This window comes from Pipistrellus kuhlii, unplaced genomic scaffold (genome assembly GCF_014108245.1).
Source record: "Pipistrellus kuhlii isolate mPipKuh1 unplaced genomic scaffold, mPipKuh1.p scaffold_m20_p_6, whole genome shotgun sequence".
Lineage (NCBI taxonomy): Eukaryota > Metazoa > Chordata > Mammalia > Chiroptera > Vespertilionidae > Pipistrellus > Pipistrellus kuhlii.
The window spans coordinates 46,202,552-46,223,944 of NW_023425562.1; the positions used below are offsets into that span (position 1 = coordinate 46,202,552).

General features: G+C 46.2%; 1 protein-coding gene across 1 annotated transcript; it reads right to left on the reverse strand.

Moving 5' to 3' along the window:
- Positions 1 to 1,292: 1,292 nt before the first annotated feature.
- LOC118708297 (gastrin releasing peptide) lies at positions 1,293 to 10,833 on the reverse strand. Its single transcript, XM_036419504.2, is given in 4 exon segments — positions 1,293 to 1,721; positions 5,041 to 5,131; positions 5,133 to 5,290; positions 10,314 to 10,833. Coding segments are annotated over 4 exon segments (468 nt in total). The 5' UTR covers positions 10,453 to 10,833; the 3' UTR covers positions 1,293 to 1,641.
- Positions 10,834 to 21,393: the final 10,560 nt, after the last annotated feature.

Below are 21,393 nucleotides of genomic sequence, written 5' to 3' on the forward strand. Positions count from 1 at the left end.
CTCAGGATTGAGTTCTTGGGAAACAGACCCAGGTGAGCCCCAGAAGTGAAAGGTGATAAGATGTTGAAGCAGCCATAACTGGTTTGGCTCAGTGGACAGAGCGTCCGCTTGCAGACTGAAGGGTCCCGGTTAGATTCAAGTCAGGAGCATGTACCTTGGTTGCGGGCATATCCCCAGTAGGAGGCGTGCAAGAGGCAGCTGATGGATGACTCTCTCCCATCGATGTTTCTAACTATCTCTCTCCCTTCCTCTCTGTAAAAAATCAATAAAATACATTTAAAAAAAATGTTGAAGCACATTTCACATATTTCCCCAGGTCTGGCTCTGTTGTGAATCAGCATGATTTTAAAAGAAATTAAAAAGAGCAGATTACATCGTATGTGGTTCTTTGACAATCAAAACAGAGCAAGATAAATATCTTCACTGTTTCCAATGCGATCTTCCTAAATGAAGGAAATCTGAGCATATGGCAAGAAGCTTGAAAATATGTTAAAAGCATGTGAATGTCATGATAAAAGTGGGACTGGTGAGCTGCCAGTCCACGTTCTCTGAAAATGGAAAGGAATCTCCTTAATTCATTTTCTCCTAAATCTGGCTGTGGGAACTACTTCTCCAAGACCAGAAATGAAATTTTGAATAAATGGTGCTACTTAAATATACTGAAAGGGGAGTTTAAAATGAAGTAATGTAGAAACTATTAAATAGTGCAAAAATATCTGGTGACTTTGGATGTTTGAATCCCAGTTCCATCTATGATGTGACCTTGAACAAGTCACTTGATCTCTCTAACCCTGTTTCCTTACCTATTGGACGATAATGTTTGTTCTTGGCTTATCAAACTGCTCTAAGGAGAATATCAATAGCTTCGGCAAAGTATTGGTCATGGTTACTGCTAAAGAAATGGTAACTATTAATTGGTGAATTGGGCCAGCCTCTACCTTCAACTTAGTCTATCTGATGCTAATAACAGAGGATGAGCTTCTAGCAGCAGCCTCTAGAATAGGGGTGTCGAACTCAATCAGAGAAGGGGCCAAAATCTAAAATCCAGCCTAAATCGTGGGCCGAATGGTTTACTGAAGTCATAAACTGTCATTGTGATGGAAACTCAGCAGAGTGCAGTGATGACAGCGCGGTGCGGGCCACATTGCAAGGCCTGGCGGGACGGATTTGGCCCGCGGGCCTTGTGTTTGACACATGTGCTCTAGAAAGTCTGTTAAGTCACTGCAAGGATTCAGTAAGTGGCCTTCAGAAGGGAGAACTCAAAATTCAGCCTTCATCAATGAGCACACAAGTTCATTATCAAGTTTTGTGTGTTTTTTATTAATCTCTGCCACACTGTCCTCTCATTAGGAATTGAAATAAGAGAACTACCTGCCCTTTGGACTGTGTGTTTAAGCTTTTATTGTGAATGGTAACAGGTCAGAGTCTGGAATGTAATTGACACAGAGGCTAAATTCAAAGAGCATTACTTGGAAGACTCTCTAAGGACAATAATTTCACAGCAAATAAATTCAAACCAGAAGATGCTGCTTGAAAACCACGAATTTAGTCAAGGTTGAAACATACAAGAATAGTTAAGTATTTTGCACAAAGAAAATCTGGTGGGTGAGCCAGTAGAATTGATGCCTGTGGAATGCATTCTCAAGGGTTCTGTTTTGCTTCTTTGAAAGAGGCCGTCATTGTTGGTTCAGCTGGGGGGTTCCTTCCTTCACTCTGAGAACCTGGAGCAGAGAGATCAGCACCATAAAAATAAAAAATAAAATAAAAAAATAAAATAAAAAATTTTAAAAAGAGTTAGGCAAATGTATTGTTATACTTGACCTAACTCCATTCCCAACAAACTATCAGCATCACATGGAACTAGTTAGCAAGGCAAACTCCTAGGTCACCTTGACCAACTGAATTGGAACCTGCTGGGAGTGAGGCCCAGCAATCTGTGCTTTCACGAGTCTCAGGTGTTCTGAGTGAGCATGCTAATGCTCCAAAACCATAGCTGTCCCGAGAGAGAAACAAACTCTCTTTTGGAAGGCACTATATTTTTAGGGGTCTTTTTGTTATAACAGCTTAACTTGCACTCTGATATATTTTGACTAATGTTAACAATTAAATGTATTATCCCCAGAAATTGTGACTAAATAGCAGCTGGGTAGGGGGACTATTAGGGAATGTGGAATCTTAATTCTCATGTGGCTTCTTTTGGAAATAGCTCATTACACGAATCAATTTGTGAATTGCACAATTATGTATCATAAAGCCATGAATATATGTGGTAGCAGGGTGAGCAATTTGGGAAGATAAGCCTCTATGGGTTCCTGCCAATTCTCCACTTATTGTGGTTTGCTTGTTGTGGCTTCTGTTCAAATTAATTAAGACTGAAGAAGAATGAAAAGCTATCATTTAAAAAACCTTTCTTTGTTTCCCTATAGCAGCCTTTACACACTGAGGTGAGAAAACACTTTTCATCCAGACTGGAGTTTGTTATGCTTTTCAAGAGCATAATTCTGGAAATTCAGGTTCTCTGACACCCAGACCAGCAATTTGTTCCTAATAACAAAACTTATTTTATCAAACCAGAAATTACCTGCTCTACAGCTCAATGCTTGGCCAGGTGTGAATGAGGCCAGGGCCTGGGGTTCAACTCCCACCCGAGCCAATTAGCTTTGCTCTCCTCCATGGGCCCAGGATGCACTATTAAGGATGACCAACCTGCCTGAAGATGCTGTTATACCCGCCTGGCATTATGAGCCACAGGTCATAAAAGGGACCAGCTGAGGGTGTGAGAAAGAACCCATAGAAGTCCTCCCATTGGCAGGAGATATTGAATTTGAATGGTTTGGCTCAGGGGGAGGAAGTAAAGCTACAAGGAAAAGAAGTGTGTACCCCAGGAAGATTGAGGACCTACAGGCAGGAGGGGAGTGAGGAGGCCAACATTCCTCTGTTCCTTCATGGAAACTATCTGGGTGGTCAGAGGGTTTTTAGTTCTTTTTGGTTGCATGTTGCTTTCCCTATATTTGGAGCTTCCTTTGGAGCAGTTCACATGTTAATAGGTAAAACTTTTCTATTCTCTATACTGATTTGATGGGACAATGGGAGCAGTCTCTTACAACAGGGAGGTGGGGACATATGTGGGAAGGGGTTTAGGATGGGAATGGGGGGGGGGAATATGTGATACCTTATCAATAAAGAAATTAAAAAAAAAATAAAAGTGAGGTCAAACTTGCAACATTTTCTTCCTTTCCGTAACAGCTGTGGCAACAAATTCCTCAAGTCCCTTTCCTATCCACCAAATAAGAAAGAGAAAAACCCTAAGGCTACAAAGAACAATAAACTGGGTCTAAATCACAAGAGCAACCCAAAGGCCAACTTCAGTCTTTACTGAAACTCAGGAGAATCCACAACCACCTGCAGGATTAGGATTAGGCCCTGGAGTTGGCCAATCTAAACACCGTTTTATGTTACAGAAACCATAGCATCAAAGTTCCATTCATTTTTGTAAGAAGGATATAGTTAAAATAAAATTAGCTTAACCTTGAAAATGATTTGCCATAATTTCTGATAAAGTTCAGGAGCTTGCTTGCCATGATATCATATCTATCTAGTAGATTCAGTGCACATTTGCACAGATCTTTTCTGCATTAAGTCAATATCATTGTCATCAAAACCTAGGAAATGCTCGCAATTCTAACTATAGCTCTGGGAGAGTTGGCAATAGGACTTGATGTCTTTTTACTAAAGTGGGAGAGGAGAGCACATGTGGATAGTTATTTAAGACAAGTCCTTCAACCTCTGAGAACTCCTATTGCTAATTCTGGTAATGCCTCGCTAAGTTACTAAAATTCCTTCTAACATGGAGAGATATATGGTTTTCTAATAGAAGCAATTCTCTTGGCATGTCCTTTTTGTAAACAAGACAATTATAAGATGTTCTCAATTTTTATGACAGCATACTTTCATTGAGGTGAAATTTCCAAAGCCAAGGGAGCTGTAAGTTCTAAACATCCCATCCATTCACAGTTGCTAATACACACAATTCCTAGTAAAACCCCTAAACTGGAGTTTTTACATTTTGATGTGCTAAGAGGAAAAATAATCCTATCTAATAAAGAGGTAATTTGCAAAATGACCATCATGCCATCACAAGGATGGCAGTGCCCACAGAGGAGGCTGAGTTCCGACATCAAGCCTTAATGAGCAATCAGCAGAGACCTGAGGCTTAGTGGCACTGGGCTGGGGCAGGAGACCTGAAGCTGCAGCCCCCTCCTGGTGGGGCTTAACAGGGGACCTCAGGCTGCGCCCCCCATCCTGCCACCAGGCTGGGAAACCTCAGGTCATGCTCCCTGCTTCGCAGAGCTTGATGGGGGACTTCAGGCCACGCCTCTGCCCTGGTGCGGGCCGGGGAACCTGAGGGTGCATTGGGGGATCTGAGGCTGCACCCCCACCCTATGAGGCTTACAGGGGCCCTGAGGCTGTACCCTTTGGGGCTTGATGGGGGACCTGAGGCTGCACCCTCCCCCTCCCCGCCGCCCCAGCCCGAGGGACTTGACAAGGGTGGGGCCAGCTGGGTTTGATTCTTGCCCAATGCAGGTGGGGCCAGCTGGGTCTGGGTCTCACATGATTTTGAGGTGCCACAGGTGGGCAGGTACTTGACTCTGGGTCCCGCAGAGCATCCCAGACTCTGACAGGAGGAAGATTTTCATATACATTTTACTAATTTTCTTTCATCTCTGACCCTTCTATTATAGAGAAAAGGCAAATAGCAATATTAAAATATTTCCTCTAATTAATCCCCTTTTAATGTGCATGAATTTCGTGCACCGGGCCACTAGTCTATTATGTTGAAAAGAAAAGGTGGCATGGCAGTTGTCTACTAATTTCCTTAACGTGTATTGGGTATTGGCCTAATGCAGTGGTTGTGAAGGCTTGCATTGTGAACAATTCTATTCTTCCCCGCTGGACCTTTCCTCCCAACTCTCCCCAAACACCTCCCACCCTCACCCCACCCCCACCCTCACCCCCACTTCCTCAGTAGGTTCCTTATACCTTTGAGTCTGGAACCTACATCTGAAAAGTTGCTGCTATCCTTGGAATCGGAATCTGGAGTAGACTGGAGAATACCCAGGGATGCCCCGCGGAGGTGACTGGTGGCTTCCTGTCCCCTTTCCTTCCATGAGGCTTAGCAGAGTCCTCACAGCTTCTTCCCACAGAATGTGCTGCCGCAGCTGGTACTTCGGGCTCCCTCCCTCGTAAACATATGGGGATTCTCCTGTGCTCTTTTTCCCCATTAGGTGCCCTGTAAATGACAAAAACAAACACAGAATGCCACAAATTTAACCTGGAGCAAAGGATGAGTAGAAATTGAAGAGGACCCTTATTATGTTTGTGCTTCTTGCTCTTAAATGCAGAACAAGCAGCATTTTATTATTAAGAGTTAATTGATGACTGGTTTTGCTTTTTGTTCAAAATGAGAAGTGAACTGGACAAAATTCAGACCTGCAACTCTGGAACCCAGAGTATGGTCCCAGTCCCTCTGCTAACAAGGTAGGTGACCTCTGCTTAGTCATCTAGCCTCCCCTGTCTTCAATTTCTCAAATATAAAATGAACAAGATGGACTTAATGAAATATAGGGAACCTTCCATATCTAAAATTCTATCACCAATTCTGTGTCCGCCAAGTTCCATTCCCAGCTGAATGGTGGAATTGAAACATCCTCCCCAGACGATCTGATCTGAAATTGCTACTGCGAGAAAAGTCTCGAAGCTTTTCTTTGTATGATTTTTTTAAACGGGGCAGGGGCGTTGTTTATCGCTTATCTGTAATACAAATGTACCAAAGGAATTTTTCATTTAAACTTTCTCAGAACTTAGCTGAGATTGAATCTAGGAAGCGTCACCTAGAGATTACAGTTTGTAAAGCATGTAATGAAAAACTGGTTGAAAACAAGTTCTGACCAATACTTCCCAGCCACATAAATGCAAGATTTTCTCTTGGGTGTCTAATGTGGTCAGCAAACATCTATCAAAGGCTCCCGGCATATAAATGTGCCATGTAAATTAACAAAAGTTGCGGTGCAGAAGGCCAAATCACTGAAACCGTGGAAATTCATGAATGCAATTCATGACAGCCACGGGGTCAAAGGAGGCAGGGAATTCAAGGTCTGCATTCTGAACACGTTACCCCATTAGCTTAAATATTCTCACATTATTTTATTTACTTTCTTCATTTGATGTTTCCCATCTCTCTATGATCCGCTTATACAGTATTTCCGAATAAAACTATGGTGCTTTTGATGTAAAGGTCACAAGGCAAGAACTCTCTGTGGCTCCAGTGCTGACTGACATTAGAAGTGTTTAAAGCAAACATCATGGGAATAACGTTGGATAGATCTTAGTCATACAAAATAGAAAGGACCATTTCCCAACACCTCTCTCCACCAGAGGAGCCCTCACTGTGACATCACTGCATGCTGCAGCGTGCTGTTTATAGGATGTCTTAGCGCAGGTCATTTTATTTGAGCCACCTTGTAGTAAGTGTGATAAAAGAGACTTGCTGGTGGTCACACAAGTAAGTAAAGACTCTAGGATTAAAATCAGCTCATAGCCGAAACCGGTTTGGCTCAGTGGATAGAGTGTCGGCCTGCAAACTGAAGGGTCCCAGGTTTGATTCCGGTCAAGGGCATGTACCTTGGTTGCAGGCACATCCCCAGTAGGGGGTGTGCAGGAGGCAGCTGATCGATGATTCTCTCTCATTGATGTTTCTGGCTCTCTATCCCTCTCTCTTCCTCTTTGTAAAAAATCAATAAAATATATATATTTTTAAAATCAGCTCACAGTCCAGACTCTACTATACTGTACTGCTTCGAAGTCTTTAAACTTCCTAAGAATATAAGGCAGTGAGAAATCACTCTGGGATCTGTGATAAGGATGAGGTCTGCAAAAGACTTTCTAGTATTATCTTTGAAATAGAAACCATATAGCCATATATCACAATTGGTTATGTGACTCAGAAAATTAATTCTGTGAGTATTGGGGAGCCTTGAATGGAGGTTTCACTGCACAGCAGTGTGAGCACTTGTCAAGTCCCTTGAGACGCGTCACACAATGTCAGGACTCCCTCTTGAGGACCCTGTCTCCACTGAAGGAATCCTGAGTGATCGGCTCCTCACTTGTCTGCTTGGCCAACCTGGTGCCCGGGTAGCCACTCAATAGCCTTGCATTTAGCCATAACAGCGATTATGTTGCACGACTTCCCAGGAAATCGCAAGCCATTTGGCTTTATTAACATGGAGAAAATTGAATCATGATGATGGAAAAGCAGGATTAGAATCTGATGCTCCCAGTAATGACCTCGGTCCGTCTTGCCTTCCATCATGTCCTATCATCCTGTTTGCATGCTGGAAAGGAGAAAGGCATTATTGCCAATGAAACAGAGGGGGACTGGAGATGTTTTCACAAGTAAGAACTTCATTTTTGTCAGGCCTGAATAATTTTGTGGGCTTTTCTAAAAACCATCTGTAATGGATTTCACACATAAGATGTCCCTCAAAAAAATGTATACACACACTTTAAATAATTTTAAAGGCAGTGCTTATTAAATACATTTTCTTTTCAAAATGGAGCTCTTGGCTGGTAACGTATGTGTACCTTTTTGGGAGACATCCTGTAGACCCTTGGGATCTTTCCTTGAGTTTTTAATATTTGCATATTTGGAGGGTGGGAAGTATTCTGACTCCCACCCCCCAGATCCACAGACTGGTCATTAAGAAGAAGGTACCATCTATAACATCACAGGGAAACACACATTCCCTGGGTAATCATCTCTATGGCAACATGGATGCTACGCCCACTTCCACCTCTTCTCCCATCATCTTTTGTTATTTATTCCTATCATAATAGTGGAGATTGCAGCATGGCTAAAAAACAAGCACTTGAAAAAAATAAAATAAAACCGTGGCCAGGGGTGAGGGGGTGAGCTTTTGTCCTTTTCAATCACGTAAAAAGACCACTAAAATAGCAGGTTTGAAACATAAATTAACTTTCTTGAACTCAAAACTTGAAGATTACACAAACTCAGGAAACGACCCATTAAGACAAAGTGCTAAGTACTTCTAGGAGCTGGCATCTCTGGACAGATACTTAAACTTTATTTCAGTTTCTGGAACTGTGTGACACTGTCAGGACAGTCTGGAGGTACGCACAGGTGTTCAGAATCCCTCCTCCCTGACAGAGACCACAGGCATTTCCTTAGGAGACTGGCAAGCTACATGTAAAACCAAACATCATTCCTGCTCGCCAAAGCTCACACTCCCTCCGAGCGCATGTCTACCCAAAGGCAACTTTTGCTCAACTATTGTACAATGTCATTTTAGACCCAAATGTGAGTTTCTCCTTCTCCTTTCTCTTTCTCCCGCCCCCGCTCCCCCCAACTCTGCACAGCCAGCCAAGGGGGAAAAGGAAAAAGTGTGTGTCTGAGACAATAAGAAAATTTAAGGTTGCCACTGGTCTGTATGCTTTTGGGTGAGGAATGCCCAAGCACCACCACAAAGGGTGATGAATGCCAGGAACCCTAACTCCCTGGAGACAAGTATGCTCTTGAACTACGGCAATCAGGTTGGCTTGCGTCAGAAATAACATTGTTCTAGCTGCTCAGCTAACTCTTGTCCTCCTTTGGGCCTGCAAGGGTTACCTAATAATAAAGCCTTTTTAGGACAAAAAAATATGGATGAGCAAAAAGAGGTTGGAAATCTGGAAGTTTCATTTCACCTTCCCAGGCCACTAGATGGTGGCTGGGCTGGACATTGGCCACTAGCTCTAAGGTCCCAGGAGCCCTTTTAAGCATCAATCCTAGGTTTGGCTTTCTTAATACACAATTGTCCTTTCTTGGTTGTTTTTATTTTTGCTTTTTATCTTCGCTAATCCCAGCCTTTCCTCTCCATTCCAGACTTCTGGGCTCCCATTCCCCTCAGAGATCACAAATGTTTTCATCGAGGCTGCCGGCCTTTACCAATGACTCAGCAGCAATGTGAACTTCTCTGCTACAATCAGAGCTTTCCAGTTCTCTGACAGAAGCTGCCGCAACAGGGAAATGCTGGGGAAGTGACAGGTCCAGCCTCACCACTTTCCATTAATTCATCCTGTCTTCTCACAGAGAACCTGAGAGTTGTCTGATGTATATGAATTAGCAAGTATCTTTCCAACACCCCCCTTCTCTACACAGATAACTAAAGAAATAAAAACAAACATATAAAAACACCACCATCACCACCACCACCATTACCACCACCATCACCATCACCACCATCACCCCTATCACCAGCATCACTATCACCATCATCACCACCCCACCACCACCCTTAAATCTCTTTAATGATGACCAGCCACCCCCCCCCCCCCCCCAGGAAATGTTGGGTTGCTGTGGTTGGCTTTATGGGGAGGTGTCTGAGGCAGTTGGGAGCTTTGTATTTGCCAGAGGCTGTTTGACGTGGCCGAGATTCCCCAGGGTGGCATTGGGTGAGCGCGAGGTTTCAGAACCGCTACTTGCCTCCCATTACTTGTCTCTGGGAGCCCTGGGGCCACGATGAGCGAACCTCCAAGCCTATCATGCCGAGAGAGGCAGAAGAAAAGGAAAAGGAGCTGGGGGGGGGGGGGGGGGAGAGGGGGGAAGGTCGTCTAGGTCCTGAGAGGTGGAGGAAAGCAGGGTTCAGGGGGCAGAGAGCACAGGATCCGTGTGGAGGGCAGGCGCGATTACCAGAGCGCAGACTTCTGGATGGCAAGCGGGAGGGCTGAGCAGACGGGCAGAGAAAAAACAATCGCTGTAGAGGCAGGAGGAGGACCGAGAAAATTCAGAAGAACCGCAAAGGGGAGATTCACAAGCTGCTCGCTGAACAGGTTTAAAGTCCCTACCTGGGGCTTTGCCGGGCGCAAAGGCGCAGCCTAGGTTCACGCCCGGCTGGATCAGAGGTCCGAGACGCTCTGGGGGACCCGGCTTCCTAAAGTTGTTCGGGGAGAGAGGGTGCTGGAGAAAGGAGGTGTTGGGTAGGTGTGGAGGGAAGGTGATCTCTGTGCCGCGTTGGGTGCTTTGGAGAGCTGCGCGCTGGCTCGGGTGCCCCAGGGAAGAGGGGAGACCCAGGGACCAGCCCTTGGCTGCTGTGGGACTGACGGCTTACCAGGACGGGGAAGGATGGGGAGTTTGGGGAGAAAGGGCTGGTGTTTGGGTAGAAAGATCGGAGCAAACCCAGCCCCCAAAGCCGGGACCCGGAAACGCTGGGAGAGGGGAGACTGGTCCTGCCCAGGGCTAGCGCGCGCCGGACACTCACCCACCGCCCAGTGGTTGCCGCGCGGGTACATCTTGGCCAGCATGGTCTCCCCGGCCGCCGGCACCGGGGCGGCAGGGGCCCGGGGCGCCTGGCAGAGGACCAGTGCCAGCAGGACGAGCGGCAGCTCACGGGCGCGCATGGTCCCGACGGGCAGCTCCGGGGCGCGCAGAGGGCTGGGCGGAGGGTGCGCCTTCCTAGCAGAGCAGCGAGCGCAGGACTTAGACCTCGGGGAGCTCCGCTGTCGCCGTCCTCCGCGCCGCTGTTGCAGCCTTCGCCGAGCCCCGACTTTATATGGGAGCCCGGTCGGGGGGGGGGGGGGGGCGTCGGGGGCTACTCCACCGCGGACCGGAGCGCTCTGACGTCTCCCTATAGCGAGCCCGGGCGCCTAGACAACCGTCCGCGAAAACCATCCATCTTCCCGCGGGATAATGAACAGCATGAGTGTACACCGTTCCTCTCCCTCTCCCTCACGGTCCCGGCCGCCTTCCCCACAGGGGATTCATTCTCCTCATCCCCGACGCCTTCGCTCCAACACAATTCGGAGAATTCCCTCCCCAGCCTTACCTGGATACCTCCCCCCTCCGATCCTGCAAGAGGCAGCTGGTGGTGGCCGGTGACCCTGCAAGAGGGAGCTGGTGGTGGCCGGTGCACGGGCAAACAGGAAATATTGCTTTAGGTTCATCTTTGCTGGAAGGGGATTGGAACCGGGATTGCAAAGACTTCAGATTCTCCGACTTTTCCCACTCCGTGGATCATCTCCCTCCCCGCAGTCCCAGCCTACCGAACTCCAGACCCTTCTCTCTCCTCCCTCCACCCCTTCTCACCACCACCCCCACCAGCATACCCTCACCCCAGCTGGGTGTTTGGGGCGCCCCTGAGCTGGAGGATGGGGCAGGAAGAATCTGTTCTGTGTAGAGAGCTAACAGTAGTTGTACTACAGCTTCCATATAATAGATGAAGCTTTCAGGTTAATTTCCCAGGCTGTGTCTCCCAGAAAGCTCAAGCTGTCCTTAAAGTGCTATCCACACACCTCTCCAGAGCTGCCCAGCTATCCTCTGTCCCTTCCCTTCCCAGATGTGGAGAATGGCCATAGGCCCACTCCCTGGGTTCTCAATGGCATGGACACAAAGGGAATGGGAGCCATAGCCATGCCACAGTTAACGGAAACTGGCAGGTCGCTGTGGCCACCTTCCGGCTGCCAGAGCTGGGGGTGTGTTTGTGTTCCTGCAGGCCTCTTCCTTACCACTTCTGGTGCATTGTCTTGCTGGTAGGTCCCTGGTATCGCATGTCAGTATTGGTGATGAAGCCAATTAAACTGAAATTGTGCCATTCTTCTCAGAATACCTGGTGATTCAATGCATTTGCGCCATACTTAGATGATTACATGTGCACCTTACATGACTGAATATTCTTGGCCTCATTTTTTTAAAATATGCTTTTATTGATTTCAAAGAGAGAAGAGAGAGGAAGGGAGAGAAACATCAGTGATGAGTGAGAGCCATTGTATGGCTGCCTCCTGCTCATCCCCCTACTGGGAATCGAGCCCCAAACCTCTGGCATGTACCCTGACCAGGAATTGAAACTCAACCACTGAGCCACATCGGCTGAGTCCTTGGCCTCCTTAATTTAACCCAGCCACACAGGTTAGAGATTTCTCAACAGCTTATAATAAGTCCAGACTATTGCATTTCACAGGACACTGGGCAGGGCAGTGTTTCCTTAAAAGAAGTGGGCACCTGAATGTCTCATTCATGCACAATGGCCCTTCTCCCAGATCCTCAGTCACACATTGTTTTGTGCCTGATATTTTATATTTGTGCTGTGTCTTTTCTGCTCAGTGATTCCCAGACATTTTAGCATGAAGGGCATTTTTTATTTTTCCAATGGAGTTCAGGTTGGACTTTTTAAAAATATGTTATTGAGTTTACTAGAGGCCTGATGCATGAAATTTGTGTGGGTGGCAGGGACGGGAGATCCTCAGCCCAACCTGTGCCCTAACCGCCTGCCTGCTCGCTCCTTACCACTTGGCTCACTGCTCTTTAGTGCTGCCACAGAGGGGGGAGAGGCTTCCGCCACCTCTGCTGCGTTTACCAGCTGTGAGCCTGGCTTCTGGCTGAGAGGCGCTGCAGCTGTGGGAGCACAATAACCACCAGGGGCAGCTCCTGCAATGAGCATCTGCCCTCTGTCGGTCAGTACACATCATAGCAACCAATCTTTCTGGTCATTCCTCTGTAAGGGTCACCGGGCTTTTATTATATATACTAGGGGCCCTGTGCACAAATTTGCGCACCTTCAAATGAACTGTGGACTGCGAGACTGGGGTGGGCACAGGGGTGGGTCACGGCCCATCCTCCATGCCCCTGCCCAGCCCCTCCTGCTGTGGCTCCTGGTCCTCTGTCTGCCAGCAGCCCTACTCCCGCCACCACTTCCACATGCTGAAGGCACTGACCCCACTCACACCTGCTGACAGCATGGAGCAATTGGGGCCGGCGCCATCAGTGGGTATGAGCAGGGCCGAACTGTCAGTGGGTGTGAGCAGAGGCTGCTGCCCAGATCACCCCTCAGGAGCAGGGGGAGGTGGAAAAGCCCTGAGGGGCAATCTGGACTAGCAACCACCACTTGCACCCACTGATGATGCTGAGCAATTGGGGCCAGTGCTGGGTGCTGGTAGCAGGTGTGGGTGGTGGTTCTGGCACCAGCAGCAGGTGTGAGTGCTGGGTAGTATCGTAGTGCATCAGAACAAAGAATTTTTAGTAACCACCAGAGGCTCTCCCTGATGACAGCGACTGGCAACCGCCTTGGTCTGGCAACCCTCTCACCTGCTCCACCATTTGCTACAGCCAATGCCCACCATGTTTTGTGCACATGCCCCCTGGTGGTCATTGCACATCATAGCAACCTGTTGTTCAGTTGTTTGGTTGTTCACCATTTAGTCTATTTGCATATTAAGGTTTTATATGTGTAGACTAGAGGCCTGGTGAATGAAATTCATGCATGGGAGGGGGGTCCCCTTAGCCCAGACTGCACCCTCTCCAATCCAGGACCCCAGGACCCCTTGGGGGTTGTCCAACTGCTGGTTTAGGCCCAATCCTGTGGATCAGGCCTAAAGAGGCAGGTGGACAACTCTCTCACAATTCTGGACTGCTAGCTCCTAACTGCTCACCATCTACCAGCCTGATCACCTCTAACTGCCCCCTCCCTGTTGGCCTGGTCACCGCCAACTACAACCCACTTTGCCTGCCTGGTCACCTCTCACTGACCCTCTGCTGGCCTGCTTGCCCCCAACTGCCCTCTTCTCCCTCCCCCCCAACACTGCCAACTTGGTAGCCCCAGGCAGCCTGCTGTTCAGTTATTTGGTCATCTCTCACTAACCCCCCTGCTGGCCTGGTCGACCCACTCAGCCTGCTTGTTCAGTCATTTGGATGTCCCTAACTAACCCCCCAATCATCCTGATTGCCCGACACAGCCTGCACAATGACCATTCAGTTGTTTGGTAGTCCCTCACTAACCATTGCCCCCTGCCAGCTTGGTCGTAGGCAGCCATCTTGTGAGGGTGTGAGGGTCAATTTGCATATTACCTCTTTATTACATAGGATTGAGGTGACATTGATTAGAGGTTGGACATTTTACTGTGAAATAGACCATACTGTTTAGATTTCACATTTTTGTTCATCAAAGACATAAGGAACCATCCTTCAGTTTCTACTTAGGTTGAAACAACCAATATTTCCACAGAGAGGTGATTTACATAATTGCAGCTTAGATCCATGAAACATTGCATTTTAGTTCTTCTTTTCAAGCTTCATCAAGAGTACAGGTATGTTTTCAGGGTGGCTTTTTAAAATATAGGAAATACTCGCACATCTCTATCAATGCCCGAAGGGGAGTCATTATTGCTGTAATCAGTCATTTATATGCTGGTGCCTATGGGAGCTTTGAGGGTAGGTCTTGCTACAGTGAGAGGCCCCAGGACCAGGCCAGGGCAAAGAAGCAGACTGAGAAGGGCAATTGGAGTGGGAGGAGACAACAGTGAGGCAGTGGTGCCCTGCACACGTGTGGTTCTAATTCTGCTTCTGCCCCGAAGAGCTACTCTGTGACCTCAGGGCAGTCACTCAGCATCTACAACTACTTTTTATTTTAATGGATAAGAATAGAGAGCTATAATGAAGAAAAGCTAATTTTTGTCTTAGATAGTGAGTTTGAAGATGGCATAATTTTATTGATCAGTGCCTAACCCAATGCCACGTGTTATTTTGAGGACAATCATACAAATACTAGCTGCCACAACTAGATGTTAATGAGCATCTATTATGCGCCAGGCATGGCACGTGGTTGTGCCCACATTTGCTTGTGTAATCCTCACAGCTGCCCTATGAAGATGGAATTTGTCCCATTTTATAAAGAAAAAACTGGGGCTCTGAAAAGTTGGAAAACGTACGATGCCCAGATAGGAATAGGCAGAGCCCAGAGATGCCCTCAGACCCATCTGATTCTTGGGCTCTAAGTGTGGTACATCTGGAGAAAATGAAGTTCTTTGTAATTGTAGGAATTTTCTAGGGGTTGGTGCATTAAATCACCCAGAAGGCATGAAAAGTACATTTAAAAGAGCCAGGGAGAATTTTTAGAGGCCTTTGGGTAAGATCGCACTGTGGATTCCTCTGCATGTTTTCAACTATTCTCCTCCCACTCCCCACCCAACCCTGCCTCTAGATTTGTGCACTCGTTGCCAAAGTTCCATGTGGAAGGAGGTGGAAGTGGTTGGAACCCATATATTTGCTCTTTGGAGAATAACAGCCTCATAGTTTAGGCTATAGTAGGGATACCCAGAGTGTCAAAATATAGCTCACAATGTCTGTAACTAAAAAATATTTCTGAGACGTATGCACTTGGATAGCCTACTGCATAATCCTCCTTGAAATCTGGATATTCCTGGAATTCCATCCATTACCTTCCGTGGTCTTCTGAATTACTGGACAGATTGAAGGGTGATTATCCAGCTCCAGACTCACAGCTTACCTTCTCCAGGGTGTTTCAACCTCCTCGCTGTTTATAGCTGGAGGCTGGATAGTTCTTTGGTGTGGAGACTGTCCTGGGTGTTGCAAGATGTTTGGCAGCATCCCTGGCCTCTCCCCAATAGATGCTAATAGCCACCATGTTCATTCTGACCACTCAGATGTCTGCAGTCATTGCTATCAATAATATTCTCTTGGTGTGGGGGAATCACCCAATGTAGGAACCTCTGGTCTAATCAAATTGCTCATCCTCCTTAGCTACTTCCTTACTCACTTTTCCTTGTGTCCACCTTGAATATCTCCAGTGCTGGGGAACCCACTCCTTCTCCTCTTTAGAGAACATTTCTGTCCTAAAACTCTTCCTTACTTTGAGCCTAAACATGTCTCTGTAGTTTCCTATTCTGCCCTGCCTGGTCCTTCTGATTCTCCCTCAAGTGTTTACAGACCATCATGCCTGAATCTTCTCTATACCAGCCATTTACTGCCTCGTCAGCAGTTCCTCAGATGCAATGATTGCTCCTTTCCTCACCACGCTGACTGTTCTGAATGTCTTCCACTGTGACTGTGTCCCCTTCCAAGTGGAGAAAGTGAGAGACAAGTGCTGAGTCTGACCACAAAGGAATCATTTCCTTGGATCACCCCCAGAGGGAGCTGAACTTCGGTCAAGGGACCTGGTGAGCAAGGTCTATTTTCTAGAACTTTCCACAGTTATATGCCTATGTTTCTTGCCCTCCTGGCCAAATGAAAGTCACTATACCGGCAGCTGCCTGCACTGGGTCAAACCTGCGTGGAAGGCTGGGAGGCTTCGGATGTTATCCCCACCCCTCTGGTAGCATCCAGGTGAGCACCGCGGCAGCAGGAGGGCTGGGCAGGGCAGGTTATGTATGGGGCTTCTGGGTTAGGGGCCTGAGCAACTCTGGTTCTTTCTTCTAAGGACCTGTCCACAGAGGCTGTCCTCCTTACCTTGCCTCCTTCCTGGGATATTTACTAGTATAAGGACAAAAATGAAGACAATCATGACTGTGGAACCACTGTATGGATTCTACATGAAGAGCTGACTGCACAAATGTAACCATGGTTATCTCCGAATCATCACCCTCACCCCCGCCCCCGCCCCCGCCAGCTGACGTCTCCTGGCAATGGTCTCTTAATTCTAGACAGGCCAAGCTGCAACCGACTTCAGTAGTGAGTTCCTAGGAGAAAAATGTATTCAAAAAAATCTCTGAAATACCATTAGTTTAATCTGATTTGCCTTATCGGATTAAAATACATCTATCCATCTCTCTCATGGTCCTTCACGATGGCGCCTAGCACCGTGGCACCCAGGTATTTAGACGGGTAGATTGCATTACAGCAGAAAGGAGGGTGGCTGGGGGGTCAAGTACTCTGCCGAGCCTCCCAGCACAGCCTCTTGGGAATGTTGGACTCCTCCATGGGTGTCGAGTCCTACAGAGAGAGAGCTTTCCAGAAACAGTTCCTACAGATTTGTGATTTACCTTCCCTTGGTACACTCAACTGAAAGGGAACAGGAGAAGGTTTACGCTTTAGCCAGAGCACATCAGCTGCTCAGGTCATGGCCCTACAGGAACCCAGGTGACTGGTTGCAGGGAAGAGAGAAGAAGGCTGTTATAGATACAGTTAGGCGCCTACCCAATACCCACTTCTCCTTGGAAGGTTAGCCTGATGACGTAGCATCTTGTGTTTTAAGGAGAGTTTTGTAGCAGGAAGTGGTAGGGTACAGCTCATCTACCACCACCCCGAACCCTCCCAGAGCTATCAGATTACTGAGACATCAAGCGTAATCAAACCAAACCACGTAATAGTTTCCTCTTATTAAATTTCATCTTATTTAGTTCTGACTAAGGTTCTAAAATGTCCAGGTCCTTTGGTAATTTCAACTTTAATTTATCTTCTGTATTTGCAATTTCTCACTCATTTTACATTTTCTGCAAATTTAATCTAAGTCGAACTTACTTTCTCCTTCGGATTGTTAATGAGCACCATATATTAGATAATATGGTTTCCTGTACCAAGTCCTATGGGATCCTTCTTGATTCTTATTCCCATTCCGATCTAATTTAAGATGCCATTAATTATTACTTGTACTGACCATTTGGCAACAAAAACCCAAAACTACATTACCGTCAAGTCTTCCAGACCCTACGTCTTTAATTGCTCTATGAATTGCTTGGGTCAGAGGTTTCACATAAAATAAATGTTTAAATGAATTCCCCTGTGGAGTTTCAAGTCTGTAATTGTGTTCAAAAATGGCTGTACCGGTATTAGGGAGAATAATTGAGGTCTTTGAATCTGCCTAGCTTGTTGCTCATTAGATTCTCTTTCACCATATGCGGACAGATCAATTTTCTTATTAAATTTCTTAAATTCTTACCTGGGAGGACAGGCAGACCATGAGAACACTCATTTCCTGAGTCATCAAGTTGACAAATGTTCTGTTGCTTCTGGAATTTGGAACCATCCCAGATCGCAAGATTGTGGGTCTCTACATGGTGTATACAGTGGCTTTGAGTACCCCAAAAGCCTGAAATATCCTCCATTCCTATGTAAGCACTGGAATTACTCCTAACCTAGTTAGTAGCCAGTCATTAGATTATCTTTTAACCCAGTATTTCTCAATGTTGGCCAATTTTTTCCCCATCTCTCACCTCCTCACCCCCAGCCCCAGTCCCAGGACATTTGGCGATGCCTAGAAACACTTTTTGGTTGCCAACATAAAGGCAGGGAGTAGAGAGATGGGTGGTGGTGGTAGGGGGTATCAATGCTACAGATATCAAATGGGTATAGGCCAGAATCTGGCTAATCATCTTACAATGCACAGAACTATCCAACAAAGGACTTTCTGGTCCCAAATGTCAATAGTACGGAGGTGGAGGAATCTTGTCAAATCTAAGCTATTCTCAAAGTTACCGTCTCCTCCCCAATCAGCATCACCAAGAAGGAGGGAGTGAAGAGACCTACTCCCTGCTGGCTGGTCACTTGCCTCTCTGGACTGCAGTCCCTTCACCATCAAGTCTGGGTGGGAGTTGGGGACTGAATTAGAGACTGTATATTTCAATTTCCTTCCCTCCCTCCCTCCCTCCTTTCCTTTCTCCCTCCCTCTCTTTCTTCCTTTCTCCCATCCTTCCTTCCTTCTTCCCTGCTTCTCTCCCTCCCTCCCTGCCTTCTTTCTTCTTTCAACAAATCAATACTGGTTGCCAACCAGTAAAGCACTTTTATAGACACTAAATACAGACATTAACAAGATGATGAAATCTCTACCCATAGGCAGCTAATGTTCTAGCCGGGGAGTGAGATGGTGCTCAAGAAAAGATTGAGGAAAGAAGGCAGTGTTCTGTGATTTAACTATGACTACCCATTTCAGGGGCAAAAACCCAGTTTTGAAGGAATGAGGCTGAATGCTTCCCCCCAGAGTGTTGTTGTTGTTATTTTAGTAAGACTATTTTTTATTACATATATTAAGACCTAGCTGCTTTCCATGGAGAAGAAAACTTTCTAGCATAAACGGCAAATTTAAGCTGTGCTTCATTTGCACAGTGACCATCAAGACCATGCAAAAGCTTATGGAGAGAGAGGGAGACAGGGGAATTTGACATCTGGGCTTGCTACTTTATGAGCTGTGTGACCTTGGGCAAATTTCTTCAGCTCTCTGAGGTTTAGATTCCAAGAAAATAATGACACCTACTCAGTAAGCTGCAGTAAGGATTTAATGAGATGCTGTGTATTGAGAGTTTAGCATATTTTCTAGTACTTTGCATAGCTCTCAACAAAGGACTTATAATGTTCATGTGGGGGCAGGGGACCTCTTGCATATTTCGGTTCTTTTGCATGATGAGCCTCCACTACCCTCCTCTTTGGTGTTTACTGGGAGGCAGAGATTTAACAGCTACCATTAGGGTAAATGCAAGGCCTCTCTACCTTATGATCTTGGCTAGCCCCTGGACCAAGTTTCCCCTCACCAGCAGTGCCAAAGAGAAACAGGCGGACAGCTGTTAAAGACAAGACAGATCTTATCCAGACTACTACAGTAAGGGAGAGGGATTTCAATATAGAACAGAGCTCAATTCTACTAAAATAAAAGGCAGGAGCCGAAACTGGTTTGGCTCAGTGGTAGAGCTTTGGTCTGCGGAAGGTCCCAGGTTCGATTCCGGTCAGGGGCATGTATGTTGGTTGCGAGCACATCCCTGGTAGGGGTGTGCAGGAGGCAGCTGGTCAGTGTTTCTTTCCCATCAACGTTTCTAGCTCTCTATCTCTCTCCCTTCCTCTCTGTAAAAAATCAATAAAAATATTAAAAAACAAATTTTTAAAAATAAAAGGCAGGAGACTTTTACTTTATTTTTTAAAATATATTTTATTGATTTTTTTTTTTATTTTTTTTTTTTTTTTTACAGAGAGGAAGAGAGAGGGATAGAGAGTTAGAAACATCGATGAGAGAGAAAGATGAGAGAGAAACATCGATCAGCTGCCTCCTGCACACCCCCTGCTGGGGATGTGCCTGCAACCAAGGTACATGCCCTTGATCGGAATTGAACCTGGGACCTTTCAGTCTGCAGGCTGACACTTTATCCACTGAGCCAAACCAGTTTTGGCCAGGCAGGAGACTTTTAAAACACTGGGTTGTACTAAAGGACATAAGAAGGTGGGGTCACTGTGATTAGGCCATCTGTGTTTGCTAATTAGCACTTAAGAAGGGGTAACAAACTTCTATTTTTATGGCAGGAGGTAGTTTTGCAAATTGGAGCAAGGCAGGCACCAAGTTAGGCTCCTATCCTCCCACAAGGTTGGGAGATCCTTCGGTGTTTGAATTTCATTGGGGAGACTCCCAGATCCTTGTGGAGACATTTCTGAGTGAGAGAAGATTTACATCCCAAAGTGGCAGAGACAGTACTTACTATTGTCAGTTTTCTCTCTAAGGAAGGGGATGTCAGGGACCTATAGTCCCATTTTAGCTGAAACAAACAGTAAATTCTTTTGAGAGTGTCAAGCCTTCTTATTTAGGCATTTTAACGGGGCTGGGGTCAGAGGGACATGGCCTTGGGCGGGTAGGAAACATCCTAGAGTTGGTCAGCCTCTTAGTGCCGAGGGCTGGACGGAGTCGCCCTGAGAATGGGCATGGCTTTCCTGTGGACCAAAGCCTCCCAGCCTGGGAGGAGAGCTGGAGTATCTAGAGGGCCTAATGGAACTGATAAATACATCACTCTCCATTGGTCCCTATCAACCAGGGACTTGTCACGTGTTGTCATCTGCTAATAAAGGGCTTCTAATTGAGAGAGAACACTGTTAAGATCTGTTTAAACATGCTTGCACAAAATAGAAAATAGTCTGGAAGTAAATATAGCAAAAATTAAAGTTCCCCTTTCTTCCAAGTCCAGCTCCCCCGAGTTGATTATTATTAATAATTTGTTTAAAATTTTGTCTGAAAGTCTAGCATGTGCCCGTGAGTTAGTTGCTCTATTATTCCATTTTACAGATAAGTAAAACAAAGTCTCCTCATGTGTCCATGGTGCCCAGCTGGTAAGTAGTAGAGCTGGGATTTGAACACAGGCAGCCTGTCTGCAGGGTGCATGCCGTTTTCCACATACTGTGCTCCTGGGATCGGGCGATGCCTCACGTGTTTCACTTTTGCCTGAAAAGTTCACCCTTCACACACGGACTTCTAAGTAAAGCAGCTGGTGGCTGTTAGGGCATTCGTGTTGGGTCTGAGCGCCTGTTTATACTGACTTTGAAGTTACATCTTTATTAGCAGTAAAATGTGTTAACTGTTCATCCTTATTAATGAAGTAGGGGCTATAAACCTGGCTTCAGCTTGGAGGGAGGGAACCCAGATCACCTTCCACAATTCCTCAATACAAGCATAAATGTAATCACAATTTAAACTCTAACTGTCCCTTGGCATTAAGGTTTATTCTTTTTCTGAGACTTACATGCCCTAACAAAACAGGGTGAATTAACAGCAGAGTTGTTCATGAGGAAATTGTTTACTTCAGGCCAAATAACCATGACCTCTAAAGAAACCAGATAAACCAATTTTAATTGGCTTTAAAAATAGG